Source organism: Hyperolius riggenbachi, chromosome 9 (assembly GCF_040937935.1).
Source record: "Hyperolius riggenbachi isolate aHypRig1 chromosome 9, aHypRig1.pri, whole genome shotgun sequence".
Classification (NCBI taxonomy): Eukaryota; Metazoa; Chordata; class Amphibia; order Anura; family Hyperoliidae; genus Hyperolius; species Hyperolius riggenbachi.
Genome location: NC_090654.1, coordinates 228,638,526 through 228,658,207, shown reverse-complemented (window position 1 = coordinate 228,658,207; position 19,682 = coordinate 228,638,526). Strand labels below are relative to the sequence as shown.

The 19,682-nt window shown below is 42.6% G+C and overlaps 1 protein-coding gene across 3 annotated transcripts in view; it reads right to left on the bottom strand.

The window, feature by feature from the left end:
- The window catches only part of RGS6 (regulator of G protein signaling 6), a 531,053-nt gene that overhangs the window by 55,189 nt on the left and 456,182 nt on the right, over positions 1-19,682 (bottom strand). For all 3 annotated transcript variants that reach the window (XM_068254099.1, XM_068254101.1, XM_068254100.1), the window contains 3 exons: positions 13,999-14,060; positions 12,607-12,717; positions 1,112-1,237 (listed from right to left, as the gene is read on the bottom strand). In XM_068254099.1, coding sequence (XP_068110200.1) covers positions 1,112-1,237; positions 12,607-12,717; positions 13,999-14,060 — 299 coding nt within the window. The remainder of the gene's footprint in view (positions 1-1,111; positions 1,238-12,606; positions 12,718-13,998; positions 14,061-19,682) is intronic.

The following is a 19,682-nucleotide window of genomic DNA, read 5'->3' as shown; positions in this document are numbered from 1 at the left end:
GCATTCTACTCTGGAAGAAATGTACATGTATTTGTAAGTATTTTATCCTTTACGCAGTTAACTCCAATCACCTTCCCCACTATCTTATGGTTTTTATGTAGTGTTACATTTTAATGGAAAAAACTATCATGCCTCTGTAATATATACAACTGACATATAATGACATGCTTGAGTAGAGTGTTATTTGGTACATTACTAGCAATATAAAACTAATCTCCAGGAAATAGTCAGAATGTGTCAGGAGAAGAAGCAAATCAACTAACCACCTCACTGGTAGTCTTCATCCTTGCAGAATCCTTAATTGTCCCCATGCCAATGACAGCCATTGTCTCTGGTGTAGAGATTGTGATACAGATTACATTCACTGCACTGTAAAGTATTAGAGTAAATGGAGCAGTGTCTTGAAACAGGGTGCAGCTGCAATCTACAAGCTATAGTAGGAGGGGATTGTGACAGAGCCCTGAGGGACCTGCCAGCAAGAAAGGAGAAGAGATCTGCAACCTCATCAGAAGCATGCCCAGGTGTTGCAGGGAGGTCCTACAGACACGTGGAGACCACACACTACTAAGCATTATTTTGTCTTGTTTTAAAGATATTACTTTAAAGTTGGATTAGCCTGAAGTGTTTTTTTTCCACTTTAATTTTGAGCATGACTCCAGACCTCCATGGATTGATAAATTTGATTTCCATTGATCATTTTTTGTGATTTTGTCGTCAGCACATTCAACTATGTAAAGATCAGTAATAAGAATATTTCATTCATTCAGATTTAGGATGTCTTATTTTTGTGTTCCATTTATTTTTTTGAGCAGTGTAGTGCATTACGGTACCATATCTACAACTAAAGAAATAAGAAACCTGTAATGCTGGGCATACACGGCTCGTCTTTGAGCCATTAAGATGGCTCGATAGATAATTTCCGACATATCCGATCTCCGGCCCGATCCTTTCACCGCTCCATTCCGCATTGCAATGAATGGAAAAAGATAAGAAAAACGGGCGGAAGATAAGGGAATTGACTGCGGAATTGAGCAGCGAAATGATCGTGCGGGAGAATCAAGTGCCAAAAACGAGCCGTGTATGCCCAGCATGAAATCTGAAGATCCCTCACCTGAGGTTTTCAGAACTAAATTCTGACTCCAAAAAGCGCAGGAACTGCTCTCGTCCTACTTGGTCCTTAAGAACTTCATCAAGTGAGAAGCCCCATCTTTTCACCCGCTGCTGGGATGGCTCTTTGCTTTATATAGAGACAAAAAACAAAACAGTCATTCAGTGAAAACAACAAAGTGCTCTTACTAAGTTTCTGCCCACAAAAAATATTTTACTCAAAGGAAAATAAATTGGTGACCAAAATAAGTTAGTGAATGGAACACCACAAAGAGATGGACAAGCACCATCAACAATAATACAAAGGCTGATAAATATTAATTAATACAACCAATAGCGTGCAGAAAGGCCAAAATGTATAGTAATCAAAACAGCAGCAGACAGAATTTGGCCCCAAATAAACCGCACCGCAAGGGTATTAGAAATGTAAACAAGCGTTTATTATACCCATATCAAAAATGTAAAAAACATAAAAACAATTGCACAAAATGCAAAAATTATAAACGGTCTAAGTATAGACTATGACAATCAATATATATACAGTATGCAAAATATGCAAAGTCCCCAAATCACTGGAAAGTAGGCGTGTGAACAACAAGTGTCAGTCACTAGTATATAGATCAAGCATGTGTATGTGATCACCTGTCAGGTGTGCCCATAAATAGTGCGCAGTGTGTGATGCGTAATGGGTACGGCGAGGGGCGGAGTCAGGGGTTAGATCAATGTGTGTGGCCACACAGAGGGACTGGTTTCCACATGCACAATGAGGTGAGCGACCATCCCCACCCCTAGAAACGCCCCCTGTAGTCGTAGCCATTAATACAGGGCAAGGACGAGCATGAATTTAAAAAAGGGGATATGGAATAAGGAAATGCAATTAAGGTAACAATAATGGCACGAAGGATGACTACATGATAAAAAAGGAAGAGAATAATCCCCTAATTGCAATTTAATAAACATACTATAAATGAATAGAAATATACATGTGGACAATGAATAAGAAAAATGGACACTCCATTTTTCTTAGTCATTGTCCACATGTATATTTCTATATTTCTTCTGTTTTTAAACTTTTGATATGTATATAATAAAGGCTTGTTTACATCTCTAATACCCTGGTGGTGCGGTTTATTTGGGGCCAAATTCTGTCTGCTGTTGTTTTGATCAAAATAAGTTAGTAATCATGTAAATTTATTTTAAAGGGGCACTAAATAATGCATGCTACTGTAATTAAAACCCATTAAATGTATATGCCTATTTATCCCGGTTATAAAACCGTTTAAATTATGTCCCTATCACAATGTTTGCCGCCAATATTTTAATTGGAAATAAAGGTGCATTTTTTTCAGTTTTGCGTCCATCCCTAATTACAAGCCCATAGTTTATAAAGTAACAGTGTTATACCCTCTTGACATAAATATTTAAAAAGTTCAGTCCCTAAGGTAACTATTTATGTATTTTTTTTAAATTGTAAATTTTTTATTTTTTTTTTATTACAAAAAAAAAAATTGGGGAGTGTGGGAGGTAAGGAGTTAATTTTTTTGTGTAAAACTAGTTTATTTGTGTGTAAAAAATACTTAGGGTGTAGTTTTACTATTTGGCCACAAGATGGCAACAGTAACTTTTTGTTTCATGCGACCTGCAAGCGTCCTTCCGGACGCTTGCAGGAAGTAGAAAGAGGCTGGGAGTTTGTTATTGCTCACAATGATCGCGCTGCTCAGCCGAGCGGCAGTGGATCATTGCGGGGCTTAGATCAACGAACGGGAATGGATTTTCCCGTTTGTTGATCTCTGGGCGAGCGTGCGGCGGCGTGTTTACGAGCGGGAGCGCGGGCAGCGGCGGGAGTGCGCAAAGTACGGATTTCTCTGTCCCTGGGGGTTAAAGGATGGAAAAAGGGACGGAGAAATCCGTACGGGCGGGGGTAAAGTGGTTAAATTTTACATTCTTTTTGCTGTAGTGCCCCTTTAAAGTTAGACATTTTATCCTCATCAGAAAATGACAACCTTGTCCACTGATCTGTTTTAAAAGATTGATAAGTGTGGTTTCAGAGGTACCTTTCACTACTCCAGTGACATCACTATCCTAATAGAGAAGCACTGCACTTCCTTATTAGCACTGCACTGCACTTCCTTATTAGCACTGCACTTCCAACTAGTTATTAGTTGTTGGCCTATGGAAATATTAACCACTTAACGACCGCCTAACGCCGATAGGCGTCGGCGGGTCGTTAGTGGTATAGCATGGATCGATCGAGCGGCCTTTCCATGCCGGTTCACGGAGACTGCCTCCGTGAACAGTGTGCGAGCCGACGATCGTGGCTCGCACGCATAATGTAAACAGGCGGGGAAGGAATCCCCGCTGTTTACATCACACGGCGCTGCTGCGCAGCAGCGCCGTGACGTAGATCGGCGATCCCCGGCCTCTGATTGGCCGGGGATCGCCGGCATCTGATAGGCAGAAGCCTATCCTATCAGGCGCAGGACGGATATCCGTCCTGCGCTGCTCAGAGGTAAAGGGAGAGGGAGGGAAAGCAGGGGAGCCCGGAAAACGCTGCGGAGGGGGGCTTTGAGGAGCCCCCCGCAAATCAGTAGTAGCCGGCGGCGATCAGACCCCCCCTGCAGGACATCCCCCTAGTGGGGAAAAAAGGGGGGAAGTCTGATCGCCCTGAGACATTCCTGATCGGTGCTGCGGGCTGTAGAGCCCACGCAGCACCGATCAGTGCAAAATCCCCTGGTCCTTAAGTGGTTAAAGTGAACCTAAAGTGAGGTACTTGTGTCCCTAAGTACTTCCAAGATGAGTGAAGTTGAGCGCTTCCGTACTGCACATGTGCAAACCTGGACTCACATGTATGCAGTAAGGATGTGCTCGTCTTTAGAAGTATTTGGGGACATGAGTACTTCCAAAAGGCTGCCTGAAGACTACCGGAGCGCTAAGAAATCCATAAAGTTTATGGGGAGGGGACCAGGGGCGCCGCGAGGCATAAAGCGAACCAAGCGGTCGCTTGGGGCCTCACAATCTTAGGGGCCTCGGCGGCTCCGTGACGTCGGCGTGACGTCACTTTTTCCCCGCAGCCCCGCCGGGCTGGCACTGGCAGAGCAGAGCAGGGCTACAGGAAGATGGCCGCCGCCGAAGCCCTGCTCTGGAGACTATGTCTCCAGTACAGGGCTTCGGGTGGCCATCTTCCCGACCCGTAGCCCTGCATGAATCAGCGCGGGAGATTGGAGGAGGAAGCCAGGGAGGGAGCTCCGTGGGAACTGCGCGCCTGAGGAGCCGGCCGGGAGAGGAGACCAGGGAGAGAAGACTTCTGCCAGTGCCAGCCTGCCAGGTGAGTAAATTCTTTTCTTTTTGCAGCCGCAGCCCTAATTGCGAATTTGCGATTGATTTCTGCTGAACTGTGCCCTAATTGCATTTGATATCTGCTGAAAATGTGGCCCTAATTGCGAGTGATTTCTGCTGAACTGTGCCCTAATTGCATTTGATATCTGCTGAAAATGTGGCCCTAATTGCGATTGATTTCTGCTGAACTGTGCCCTAATTGCGTTTGATATCTGCTGAAAATGTGGCCCTAATTGCGATTGATTTCTGCTGAACTGTGCCCTAATTGCGTTTGATATCTGCTGAAAATGTGGCCCTAATTGCGATTGATTTCTGCTGAACTGTGCCCTAAATGCGTTTGATATCTGCTGAAAATGTGGCCCTAATTGCGATTGATTTCTGCTGAACTGTGCCCTAAATGCGTTTGATATCTGCTGAAAATGTGGCCCTAATTGCGATTGATTTCTGCTGAACTGTGCCCTAATTGCGTTTGATATCTGCTGAAAATGTGGCCCTAATTGCGATTGATTTCTGCTGAACTGTGCCCTAAATGCGTTTGATATCTGCTGAAAATGTGGCCCTAATTGCGATTGATTTCTGCTGAACTGTGCCCTAAATGCGTTTGATATCTGCTGAAAATGTGGCCCTAATTGCGATTGATTTCTGCTGAACTGTGCCCTAATTGCGTTTGATATCTGCTGAAAATGTGGCCCTAATTGCGATTGATTTCTGCTGAACTGTGCCCTAATTGCGTTTGATATCTGCTGAAAATGTGGCCCTAATTGCGATTGATTTCTGCTGAACTGTGCCCTAATTGCGTTTGATATCTGCTGAAAATGTGGCCCTAATTGCGATTGATTTCTGCTGAACTGTGCCCTAATTGCGTTTGATATCTGCTGAAAATGTGGCCCTAATTGCGATTGATTTCTGCTGAACTGTGCCCTAAATGCGTTTGATATCTGCTGAAAATGTGGCCCTAATTGCGATTGATTTCTGCTGAACTGTGCCCTAATTGCGTTTGATATCTGCTGAAAATGTGGCCCTAGTTGCGATTGATTTCTGCTGAACTGTGCCCTAATTGCGATTGATTTCTGCTGAACTGTGCCCTAATTGCGTTTGATATCTGCTGAAAATGTGGCCCTAATTGCGTTTGATTTCTGCTGAACTCTGCCCTAATTGCGTTTGATTTCTGCTGAAAATGTGCCCTAATTGCGTTTGATTTCGGCTGAAAATGTGCCCTAATTGCGTTTGATTTCTGCTGAAAATGTGCCCTAATTGCGTTTGATTTCTGCTGAAATGTGGCCCAAATTGCGTTTTTATTTTCTGGTGTCTGGGGTAACTGTTGCTGCATTTATTATTTAATGGTCATAGTTGGCTATATTTGCTGTGCTACGGTTAAGCTTCGCCCATACAATGTCATGGCCGCGCCAATCTTTCGGCGCGCTACGCGCGCCTCAATCACCCCAACATCCATTTTTTCCCCGCAAACAGCCCCGCCCCAATCCGCCCTCCTGCTCCACCCACATGTCATGGCCACGCCCACTTATGCGGGATAGCCACACCCATTTTTCACCACGGCGCGCTTCGCGCGCCGCAGGATAGGGCCTCTTGCTACAGTCCGCTTGGGGCCACAAAAACCTTAGCTGCACCCCTGGAGGGGACGACGGGCAGCACGGAGGAACGGGGAAGCTCTAGACTAGAGAATCCAGAGCCTTCCCTCTTCTTAGGTTGGGATCAAACCTGAGGTGAACTACCACACATCTGGTTTGCTTTAAAGTGACAATGACGCGACCCTCCCCCAACATATGATATAGTGAATTGTATGTGTAGTACGGATAATTAATAGAGCATTAGTAGCAAAGAAAAGAGTCCCATATTTTTATTTTCAGTTATATAGCTGTTTTTCTATAACATTGCATCATTCTCTAATATTTGCATTTTACAAATTTTAACACTTTGTATTTAAATGATGAAGCAGAGCAGAGCTAATGACCCTTTGAACTTCCTGGCAGAAAAACTTTAAACAAACAAGAAACAGTGAGAGAAAGGTTGAGATAAGTGCTTCAGAAAACAGCATTGCTCTCTGACTAAATTAGTCAGAGAGCTCAGTGAAGCTCGTTTGCATAGATAACAACTGAAGTTTCTCAACTCTTCCTGTATTGGATACAATATGAGACTCATATTTGTGCTACTAATGTTCTATTCCTTAGCTGTACTACACATACGGATCATTATCTCATAAGTTTACAGTGGGATGCGAAAGTTTTAGCAGCCTTGTTAATTGTCATGATTTTCCTGTATAAATCATTGGTTGTTACGATAAAAAATGTCAGTGAAATATATCATATAGGAGACTCACGCAGTGATATTTGAGAAGTGAAATGAAGTTTATTGGATTTACAAAAAGTGCACAATAATTGTTTAAATAAAATTAGGCAGGTGCATAAATTTGGGCAATTTGGGTAATTTTCTTGATTACAAAACCTTTAGAACTAATTATTGGAACTCAAATTGGCTTGGTAAGCTCAATGACCCCTGACCTACATACACAGTGGATCCAATTATGAGAAAGAGTATTTAGGGGGTAAATGTAAGTTTTCCTCCTATTTTAATTTTCTCTGAAGAGTAGCAATATGGGGGTCTCAAGACAACTCTCAAATGACCTGAAGACAGAGATTGTTCACCATAATGGTTTAGGGGTAGGATACAGAAAGCTGTCTCAGAGATTTCAGCTGTCTGTTTCCACAGTTAGGAACATATTGAGGAAATGGAAGACCACAAGCTCAGTTCAAGTTAAGACTCGAAGTGGCAGAACAAGAAAAATCTCAGACCGACAGAAGCTACGAATGGTGAGAAAAGTCACAATCAACCCACGGACCAGCACCAAAGACCTACAACATCATCTTGCTGCAGATGGAGTCACTGTGCATCGTTCAACCATTCGGCACACTTTACATAAGGAGATGCTGTATGCGAAAGTGATGCAGAGGAAGCCTTTTCTTCGCCCACAGCACAAACAGGTATGCTAAAGCACATTTGGACAAGCCAGCTTCATTTTGGAATAAGGTGCTGTGGACTGATGAAACTAAAATTGAGTTATTTGGGCATAACAAGGGGCATTATGCATGGAGAAAAAAACCCCACAGCATTCCAAGAAAAACACCTGCTACCTACAGTAAAATATGGTGATGGTTCCATCATGCTGTGGGCTATGTGGCCAATGCAGGGACTGGGAATCTTGTCAGAGTTGAGGGACGCACGGATTCCACTTAGTATCAGCAGATTCTGGAGACCAATGTCCAGGAATCAGTGACAAAGCGGAAGTTGCGCCGGGGCTGGATCTTTCAACAAGACAACGACCCTAAGCACTACTCAAAATTCACTAAGGCATTCATGCAGAGGAACAAGTACAAGGTTCTGGAATGACCATCTCAGTCCCCAGACCGGAATATAATTTCAAATTTGTAGTGTGAGTTGAAGAGAGCTGTCCATGCTCGGAAGCCATCAAACCTGAATGAACTAGAGATGTTTTGTAAAGAGGAATTGTCCAAAATATCTTCAACCAGAATCCAGACTCTCATTGGAACCTACAGGAAGCATTTAGAGGCTGTAATTTCTGCAAAAGGAGGATCTACTAAATATTGATTTCATTTCTTTTTTGTGGTGCCCAAATGTATGCACCTAATTCATTTTATTTAAACAATTATTGCACACTTTCTGTATATCGAATAAACTTAATTTTACTTCTCAAATATCACTGTGTGTCTCCGATATGATATATTTAACTGACATTTTTTATTGTAACAACCAACAATGTACACAGGAAAATCATGACGATTAACAAGGTTGCCCAAACTTTCGCATCCCACTGTATTTTCACTTCAGATTCCCTTTAAATATTCATTATGGTCTTAATTGGATGGATTCACAAAGTAGTGTCATGCTTTAATACATGGATCTATGCATGCTATTTTACACAAATAAAAGTTTATGTGTGGCAGACTTTCTTTCAGTTAAAGGACAACTGTAGTGAGAAGAATATGAAGGCTGCAATATTTATTTTCTTCTAAACAATACCGGTTGCCTGGAAGCCCTGCAGTAGTGTATGAATAACACCAGAAACAAGCATGAAGCTAATCTTGTCAGATCTGACGATAATGTCAGAAACACCTGATCTGCATATGCTAGTTCAGGGTCTATGGCTAAAAGTATTAGAGGCATAGTATCAGCAGGACAGCCAGACAATCTGCAATGTTTAAAAGGAAATAAATATGTCAGCCTCCATATCCCTTTCACTTCAGTTATCCGTGAACTATGCATATACAACACATAAAATAAAGGGTTAGTGAGCAGATAACAGGTGCAATGTTTGTACCTGCATGTGCATTATCAGCTGATATTACATATCTTATATAGTTAACAAACTAAGTTTTGCCTCTTAAAGAGACTCTGTAACAAAATGTTCAGCCTTATTTCTTCTATCCTATAAGTTCCTATACCTGTTCTAATGTGGTCTGTCTTACTGCAGCCTTTCCTAGTTGCACAGTGGCTGTATTATCTCTGTTATATAATCTAACATTCTTTCCTTTTTTCCCCCAACTTTATTTACAAAGTATAAACACATGATGGCCCCGCCCCTCTATGACACACTTCCGCCCGGAAGTACTCTCACATTCCTCATACTAATCCATGCTACTTAATGAACTCAGGTGTCCTCTGGCATTACAGAGGCGCCGAGCTCACTGATATAATACAGATGGTAAGTCTGCCTTCTCCTTATACCCTTGTTTACTTGCTGCCAAAAACACCCCCACCTGTCTTTTTAGCCATTCCAACACCCTCCCTCCTTCCTCCTCCTCTAGACCACGTCAACCCTTTCTCCCAATTTCACCCACTATTCACTGTTGTTCTGCATGATGTCCGCAACAACCGGCAGCAAACCCAGCCAATTTTTACTTTGAGTATTTGCATATTTGTTTGTATTTATCATTGGTCTTACTCTGTTCAGCACAATGCACCTTTAACATTCCCCCTACCCATTCTAAAGCTGTCAAGCATACCTTTGAGACTACTATCAGTTCGAAACTAATATTTATAACCCGCACACAACTTGTCACTAAAATGTAATGCAAAATGTAAATTTACGTATTCATATCAGCACTTTGACGATTTTATGCCTCTGGTTTTCTGTTTGTGTATTTTCTGCAGCTGTGACTCCTACTGTATTTTGCCTGAGGAAGCGGGATGTATGGCCCGTGAAACGCGTTGCATTGTTTTTTGGAGTTCCGAATAAATTGTTGACTGTCTGAATCGCAGTCCTTGCCTGTGTCTGTTTGGAGGAAGTAAGACCACCGCTGCCTCCTCTGTTTAACCAGTTGGTTTTTTAAGTTCATTTAATTACCTTTTATTCTTTTGGCGCCTCTGTATCTTGTACACTGTATTATCTCTGTTATATAATCTAATCTTCTTTCCTCTGGCGGCTTTGTCGGGCTCAGCACTCAGGCAGGAATGTGCTGATCTGCTTGTGATAGGATAGAAGCTATACACACCCTCTTCACGCCCCCTGCAGGCTCTGTGTGAGTCACAGACTGAGCTCCTCTCAGCCTATCACAAGCTGGTTATCAGCCATGTCTTTTGTTTGTGAACACTGCCTAAAACTGGCAATTACAAGCCAGGATCGCAGCAGGTATGCTTTTTATTGTAAGAATTTTAGTGTACAGATTCTCTTTAAGTTTTGAGTGGTAAGACTTTATGAGCATAAACGTTCACTCGTGTAAATTTGCAACAACAGGCATTAGTTGTTTATCAGTGGTGGGAACAACAAACCACATGTGAAAAAATACCCTGAATAGTCAGCTGTATGGATCAATATACTCTTGCTTTGCTTTCCCTATGGGCACTTTGCAAGCTTTCTCTAATTGCCTATTAGGCTGAACTTAAAAAGTTATCTATTTTTATTAAAAGAGCCCCAAGATCTTATAACCTGCAAAAAAGCAAGCAATTCAGATTGTATGTGTTGCTGCCTTTATAACAGCTAATTACTGCTTTTGTCATTCATCCGTTAAACATTACATTATTCAGTGTTCACTCAGTCCAAACTACCAGTGACACAACTGATACTAGAGGAGTTCAGCTAGAATACTGGATGGAAGATCTTTCTACTAAAACATTAAAATGAGAGATGACTGGTTATGTCAAGTTCCACCCAGCCTGTGTACAGCATGCTCATAATGTCATTACGCTTTTCGGTGGAAGGCTCCGCCTTCATGAGATTATCTGATGAAGGCGGGGATCTGCCGAAACACATTACGACGCTATGAACATGTTAAACCCAAGCTCACCCATCTAGCTGGTCCCCTCCACCGTACTTGAGTACTGCTCTGTACCACCCATGCTGCTGGCCATTGCTTCATGGAGGAATTATGGGAACCAGGTGCCAGAGGAGGGAGATCCTTGCCTCTATATATGGCTCATTCTGCTTTATTTATAACAATATGTGCCTTTAGCCTAATTCATACAGATGGGTTGAAAGCAGCTGACCGGCATGGTTACCATTCAGCTGAGAGCAGCCTCCACCTCCTATATTGTACATGTAGCTGGATAAGAGCATTCAGACAGGCAACTCTGTCCAGCAGTTGTAAGGCATTTGTAATTTCCACAGATAAGTTTAGATCAAAATTGTCACATGCAATGTCTGAGCTGACAATTGTTTGACTCCACCAATACAAACTTGAATAAGAGAACATAAGGAATGCCTTGGAAAAGTTTAAGGGCTCTTTCACATCTAACAGCGCATGCAGGAGCCGTTCTCCTGCACGCCTTAAATAGCCTGCGGTGGGTCATTGGGATGCTGCAGTGCGACACAATCAGCGGCGGTAGTTATTTATTCACCCGACGGGAAACCGCCGGATCTCGACAATTAAAAGCTCACGGGTGTGCCGAACCGCAACGTACCGAAACGCAGCGTCGGGTGTGAAAGGTAAAATTAAACACGATGGACTTTCATTTTACCTTGGTTAACGCGAAGTTTCGACTTTGCGGCAAAGCACAGGAAACGGGCTCTAGTGTGAAAGAGCCCTAAGAACACTTGCAAATATGGTGGCAAAGCAGGTCATGAGTATTTAGGTAGGTTGACATTTACTAGAAATAAAATGAAATATAGACCGAAGTCACACAATGGATATATACGCTCTTTAAAACTGCCCAATTACTCCAATAAATAGTGCAGGATATGTCTGTCAGGAATTAGTCATACTATGGTGAACGGTGCATGGATTCCTCAAAATCGCCCAACAATGGCTTGGTGGGTGGATTTACAATCCTATTGGCCAAGAGGTTTTACTTTTTGCCAGTTGGATGACCTAAAGGACTCTTAATCTTAAAGAGAACCCGAGGTGTGTTTAGAGAATGTTATCTACATACAGAGGCTGGATCTGCCTATACAGCCCAGCCTCTGTTGCTATCCCAAACCCCACTAAGGTGCCCCTGCACTCTGCAATCCCTCATAAATCACAGCCATGCTGTGAGGCTGTGTTTACATCTGTAGTGTCAGTCTCAGCTGCTCCCCCGCCTCCTGCATAGCTCCAGTCCCTGCCCCCATCCCTTCCCTCCAATCAGCAGGGAGGGAAGTGATGCAGGCGGGGACTGGAGTTCTGCAGGAGGCGGGGAGAGAGGCAGACTGACACTATAGAGATAAACACAGCCAGCTCTGACAAGCTGTTTGTCAGCAGCGTGGCTGTGATTTATGAGGGATTGCAGAGTGCAGGGGGACCTTAGGGGGTTTTGGGATAGCAACAGAGGCTGGGCTGTATAGGCAGATCCAGCCTCTGTATGCAGATAATATTCTTCAAACCCACCTCGGGTTCTCTTTAAGGTGCCCATCGATGGTGCAATTGCCTCAACGATTGACCACCCAATCCAATTCTTTTGGTTGATTGGAGGTGACAGTTTAGGCCAGCTGGCTGGGAGAAAATTGCTAAGCAATCATTTAATTAAGACTTTGTACCACTGTGTACAAATGGTAAGTTGGTGCAGGAGGTTGGCTGTGGTTGTTGGGAGGCAGTTATTGCACTGCTCCACTGACCTTTATATGAAGTGGCCAAATGTAAAACTATGGTAACACCCACTGGCCTCGCTTTTCTCAGAATGTACAGAACAAGTACAGGAGATATGTGTACACTGTACCTGACTTCTAAATCCCAGAACGTGGAATCATCACTTATCCATGGATTGGAAGGATCAGCCGGAGTGAGGAAAGGATCATACTCTGTATATTGTTCAGAGTAAGCAATAAAGCTGCACAAGAAACAGAGAGTTACAATTCACATTTTAAGAGACCAGAAAGTTATAGCAGTTCACATTATAAGCAATGTCTAACAGCATAAGGACCTTGCAGAGAAGTATGTATGTTTTAACATTGGTTAGTATCTTCATTTTGCAAATATTAACTATTATTACACATTTGACCACAAATACACAGAATCAGGCAAGTGTTTTCAGACAATGTACTAGGCCACTAATCTATCATGTACCCTAATAGAACTTTGTAAATTGGTTTTATTATTAGTATTTATACAGCACCGACATCTTCTGAAGCCCTGTACAGATATTGTGTTACAGAAATACCATCTCCCCTTGAGTGAATGTACATCAGTGTATACTCTATACCTCCCACTAGTGACCTGTGGTTGTGGATTGTCGGCTGCACTCTCTGCTTCCTTCCAAACGCTCTATTTCTACTACTATTTCTTTGTTCCAGATTCTTTCTCCCTGCAGTTTGCAAATGCCTCTAGTGTCCCTCATTCCTCCCAAAGCCATTTCCAATCCATAGGTGGCACACCCCATTCTTGAGTTCAATAACATTCTTCTTTGCTGCCTCAATGGACCATTCTAGAAAAAAAAGTAAGCAGTTAAAATCCCACAGATTTTGGACTAGTCCATTTCCTCCTGGGGGATTCTCAGGGTTTTCTTTGTTTTCAAACGCATTTCCTGTACGGCAGTTGCCAATTCTAACTGCTAAAATAATGTGCAAGTAAGGAGGCTGGTTGGTATCTTACTATTTTGGCAGTTAAATTAATGTTCAGTAAAAACAGAAAACAAAGACAACCTTAAAAATCTCCCATAAGGAGATAGACTAGTCCAAAATCTGCTAGATTTTAACTTCTTACTTTTTTCGCTGGAGTGGTCCTTTATGCTGGCCATACACTAGGTGATTTTACCTGTCAATATATGGCAGATTTGATCACTGTGATCGAATTTGCTAGAAATCACTAACGCAAACATTGCCCAATTTTGGTCTGAAATGGATCGTCAGCCGATCACACAGGAACGGAGAGGAGAGGACACGAGGAAGAGGAAACCCACAGCATGAAGTAAACCACTAAATGTAGAGAACATACGCTAACGGGACACGTGAGAGCTCTGTTGCTGGCTGGGGGTAGCACAGATGGGGGGGGGGGATCTGGGCAGTGAGGCAGGTAGCTCCACAGATTTTTTATCAATCTCATACTGAAATCAATTGAAAATCTGTGTATAGTGTGAGGTCAGGCACACACTGTCCACACTCTTAAAACTCACCTGTCAGCTACTTTGGACATTTTTAAACAATGTCGATCTATCTGAACATTCAGAAAATGAATCTGCAAAAAGAACAATTTAGCGTTAATTGAGGCCAAAACTGACAAACTGAAAAAATAATATTTGATTAGCAAGAGTTATTCATAGTTCTCAGGCATTGCCTGATAATTAGACAATTTCAACCATTTCCCAAACACAGGAATAGAAACTTGAGCCCCTGCATTCTTGCAGCATGAATTTCAGTGTTACATTTCAGGAGAATATGTGCTGACAAAGCACTGCTGAAGGTAGTTCTACCACCAATCTTCGTGATTTTATTAGCATCAGGAGATAACACTTAAATGGAAATTCCATTTTTGTCATAAACATCCATAGGTGCTGCATGCATTTTTTTTTAAATTTAATTTTATTAGAATCATCTTTCTATTTTACTCTGCAGACAACTAAAAAGTTCCAAAACCGACAAATAACTCAAATTGCAATTGAAGTAAATGGGAAGTGCTATTTAAATTAAAAAGCTAGATACTTACCTAAGGCGAGGACAGGCTCTGGGACCTAATGAACCTTCCCTCTCTTCCCCCGGTGCAGCACTGTCCCCGGGAGAAGTATTTGACTAAATTGGTCAAATACTGCTCCTTCCGACAGACGAAGGTGCCTTCGGAAAGTATTCGGGAGCCCGGGTGCTCCATATTGCGCACGCGTGAGCACCCTTCTTTCGCACACTTGCACGTTCGCAGTATGGAGCCACCTGTCTTCGGGAGGACTCGGCTTCCGAAGTCCCCCATGGCAGGGATTCAAACGGGGGATCCTGCGCTGCACCGAAGGCACCAGGAGAGGAGAGGGCAGTCTCATTAGGACCCAGAGCCTTCCCTCTCCTTAGGTAAGTATCTGGCTTTTTATTTTAACCCCCGGTTCCCATTAGCTTTAAGAGCTCACCTCTAGTACACCTGCCCCTTCTCTGGCACTCAGATGAGCTCTGGGTGTCCTGGGATCCTAGCATCACCCGTTAAACTTTCAGAGGCTAATGCTTGAACTTGTAAAATATTTTGGTACTTAAATATTAGCCCGTTGACTTAAAGTGGACCCAAACCAAACATTTTTTTAATTCAAAATATTTAGTTGCACTACTCTGACACATACACAGATAAATAAACACTCCTTCAAGCCTATGAGAATTTTAGTGACTGCTTTTCACCCTTCTCTTTTCATAACTAGGGTTATACAGGTGGCAGCCATTAGCAATTCCTCTATTGCCGGACACCACCTACTCCGCCAGTTTGTCGGATTATGTCCCAGCAGTATGAAAGGAAGGGAGGGGTTTCTCCAATAAATGTAAAATATTTTATAGTTGTCATCATGCAGCTGAAAAAAGGCTGCTATTTACAGTGGGTTGCAAAAGTTTTCGGCCCCCTTGAAGTTTTCCACATTTTGTCACATTACTGCCACTAACATGCATCAATTTTAATGGAATTCCACGTGAAAGACCAATACAAAGTGGTGTACACGTGAGAAGTGGATCGAAAATCATACATCGTTCCAAACATTTTTTACAAATCAATAACTGCAAAGTAAGGTGTGCGTAATTATTCGGCCCCCTGAGTCAATACTTTGTAGAACCACCTTTTGCTGCAATTACAGCTGCCAATCTTTTAGGGTATGTCTCTACCAGCTTTGCACATCTAGAGACTGAAATCCTTGCCCATTCTTCTTTGCAAAACAGCTCCAGCTCAGTCAGATTAGATGGACAGCGTTTGTGAACAGCAGTTTTCAGATCTTGCCACAGATTCTCGATTGGATTTAGATCTGGACTTTGACTGGGTCATTTTAACACATAGATATACTTTGTTTTAAACCATTCCATTGTTGCCCTGGCTTTATGTTTAGGGTCATTGTCCTGCTGGAAGGTGAACCTCCGCCCCAGTCTCAAGTCTTTTGCAGTCTCCTTGAGGTTTTCTTCCAAATTTGCCCTGTATTTGGCTCCATCCATCTTCCCATCAACTCTGACCAGCTTCCCTGTCCCTGCTGAAGAGATGCACCCCCCAAGCATGATGCTGCCACCACCATATTTGACAGTGGGGATGGTGTGTTCAGAGTGATGTGCAGTGTTAGTTTTCTGCCACACATAGCGTTTTGCATTTTGGCCAAAAAATTCCATTTTGGTCTCATCTGACCAGAGCACCTTCTTCCACATGGTTGCTGTATCCCCCACATGGCTTGTGGGAAACGGGACTTCTTATGCTTTCTGTTAACAATGCCTTTCTTCTTGTCACTCTTTCATAAAGGCCAACTTTGTGCAGTGCACGACTAATAGTTGTCCTATGGACAGATTCCCACACCTGAGCTGTAGATCTCTGCAGCTCGTCCAGAGTCACAATGGGCTTCTTGACTGCATTTCTGATCAGCGCTCTCCTTGTTCGGCCTGTGAGTTTAGGTGGATGGCCTTGTCTTGGTAGGTTTACAGTTTGCCATACTCCTTCCATTTCTGAATAATCGCTTGAACAGTGCTCAGTGGGATGTTCAAGGCTTTGGAAATCTTTTTGTAGCCTAAGCCTACTTTAAATTTCTCAATAACTTGATCCCTGACCTGTCTTGTGTGTTCTTTGGACTTCACGGTGTTGTTGCTCCCAATATTCTCTTAGACAACCTCTGAGGCCCTCACAGAGCAGCTGTATTTGTACTGACATTAGATTACACACAGGTGCACTCTATTTAGTCATTAGCACTCATCAGGCAATGTCTATAGGCAACTGACTGCACTCAGATCAAAGGAGGCCGAATAATTATGCACACACCACTTTGCAGTTATTTATTTGTAAAAAATGTTTGGAATCATGTATGATTTTCGTTCCACTTCTCACGTGTACACCACTTTGTGTTGGTCTTTCATGTGGAATTCCAATAAAATTGATTCATGTTTGTGGCAGTAATGTGACAAAATGTGGAAAACTTCAAGGGGGCTGAATACTTTTGCAACCCACTGTATTATTATAATTTAGAGAATACATTTTATTTCTGAAATCTTGTATTTTTAATTTGGGTCCACTTTAACAGATGATCACCTAAAAGCTGCTTTGATGGCAGCTGGGGAGGCTAGAGGAGAGGTCAATGTTAGGCAGAGGAAAGTAGAGGCTAATTCTAGGCAGAGGAGAGAGAGGTTAGCGTTTGGTATCAGAGTGGAGAAGTGTTTGGCATTGGAATGCAGAGGATTGTGTTAGGAATGACCCATGCCGGAGGCCCATGTGAAATTCCCTTTTTCTCCCAAGTTTTCTCCTAGGTGATATTTTCAGAACTGTCAATAAAATGTAATTTAAACCACCTGCAAGCAAAAAAAAAAAAAATACTCAAAATAATTTGAATTGTACATTTTCACCTACTTTTTGGTACTGTTTCCATTGCAAAGTCCTGAAAAGTTATTCAGGATTTAAGATGTACAATGATCTCCTATGAGACAACTCAGGAGAAAAATTAAATTGCATATGGGCCAGAGAGAGAAAATTAGCGTGAGGTATAGAAGAGAGGGGAGGTTAGAGTTAGGCACTGAAGAGGGGAGGTTAGTGTTAGGCACTGAAGAGGGGAGGTTAGTGTTAGGCACTGAAGAGGGGAGGTTAGTGTTAGGTACAGGAAAAGGGGGAGTTAATGTTAAAGCGGACCTGAAATCAGAATGTCCTCTCTGTTCTAAAAGATGCAAAACAGCATAAGAACCTTTAAACAAAAAACATTTCTTTGTTACAGCTGATACAAATCCTAAAATAAATCTGCACAGTTTCTACTTCCTGATTCATGGAAGCAGACATATTGTTTACAGCCTGTGCATTCAAATGGGCTTGTCTGCCTTATCTGCCGTGGCAGTCATGTGACACAAGATTAAGATCAGATTACAATTTGTGATTAGACACCAATGAGGGGGATATAACGTAATGAAGAACAAAGGCGCCAAAAGGATAAAATCAACTATTAAAAAGTTTAAAAATGCTTAGGAGGCAGTGGTGGACTTACCTCCTACAAGCAGACACAAGAAGCTGTGTATTCAAAACAAGTACATTTTTATTGGTACACTCCAAGGGGATATTCGCAATGCGTTTCGCAGGCCTAGACCTGCCTCATCAGGCAATAGATTGTTGGAGTACACAACAGCATTCGGTCCGGGTAACACCTGGCACCTCAAAAAGGCCTGCGAAACGCATTGCGAATATCCCCTTGGAGTGTACCAATAAAAATGTACGTGTTTTGAATACACAGCTTCTTGTGTCTGCTTGTAGGAGATAAGTCTACCACTGCCTCCTAAGCATTTTTAAACTTTTTAATAGTTGATTTTGTTCTTTTGGCGCCTTTGCTCTTCATTTCGTTATATTTGATATCCACCCCTGGTGGAGGGGGATACCCCTTTCTTTTTCCTGTCTACAGAGAGCAACTTCTTAATCCTGAGTGAGGACAGGATAATCTCCTCACCTGCTTATACAGTGGTTGCCTGAAGGTAACCCTGGGTAGTGAGTATAAAAGTTGTACTCGTCTCATAAACTCATTTATCAATACTTACTACACTATATTGGGCTCTCGGTTCTCTCTTTACATATACCAATGAGGGGGAATTAAACAGGCTAAACTCTCTAAATACATACAGGGTGCATTTCTCTATATTTTCCTTCTGTCCTGTGCAAAAGATCAGGTCCACTTTAAGCATTGGAGAGAGAGGGAGTTTAGTGTTAGGCACAGGAGAGGGGTGAGATGGTGTTAGGCACAGGAGAGAAGGAAGTTAGTGTTAGGCATTGTAGAGGAGAGATTAGTGTTAGGAATTGTAGACGAGAGGTTAATGTTAGACATTGGAGAGAGGGGATGTTAGTGCTCTTCTAATAAAGTTCTCTACTTGCTGCCACTAATAGCATATGCTGTTGAATCAGATGTTAGCCAATTAGTTAGAGAGTTAGATAGAGTGGTTAATATGTGAGTACCAACATTGATATTGTTATATTATCATTATATTGGGGCATCAACACTGCTTCTTAATACGCACAGCTGAATAGATTGCAATTTTTTTTCAACAAAAGTGAAATTTCCCTTTGATATTTATTGGAGTGATATTTATTGCCTCCCAGAATTCTGTATGCCACAATCGGCCAAAAGGCACCCCGAATCAGAGCAGGAAAAAATGGTGCAAACTTTCTGGCGCACCATTGACAAGCACGGTAAACGTAATTTACCGATTTGAAGTGCAACATTCTGGCACACGGCCGCTATTCAAGTACAGGGGGGAATTATGGCGCAGGACGCCCTGCCGGTAATTATCTATCAATGCGCCAGAATGTTGCACTTCAAAACGGTAAATTATGTTTACTGTGCTTTTCAATGGTGCGCCAGAAAGTTTCTATTGCTGTATGCTCCATTTTTCCTGCTCCGGTGATGGCGTAGAGACGGGAGGGCTAGTGTTAGGCACTGGGGTGGGTGTAATCCGGGTTAGGCAGTGTGCGTGGAGCTGTTAGGGTGTGAGCAGAGGGTTCAGTGTGAAAGGCAGCAGGGGTTAAATGATACATTATTGGCTCCTGGACGATCGCTTTTCCTCTCCACTAGTTAGTTTGAATGAGCCCGGCAGCCAGCTAATCACCATGCGGCTTTAGTCCCCACATGGTGATTGGCTGGCTGCAGGACTCTTCCAAACTAAACAGGAAGTGGAGAAGAGACGGGATTGT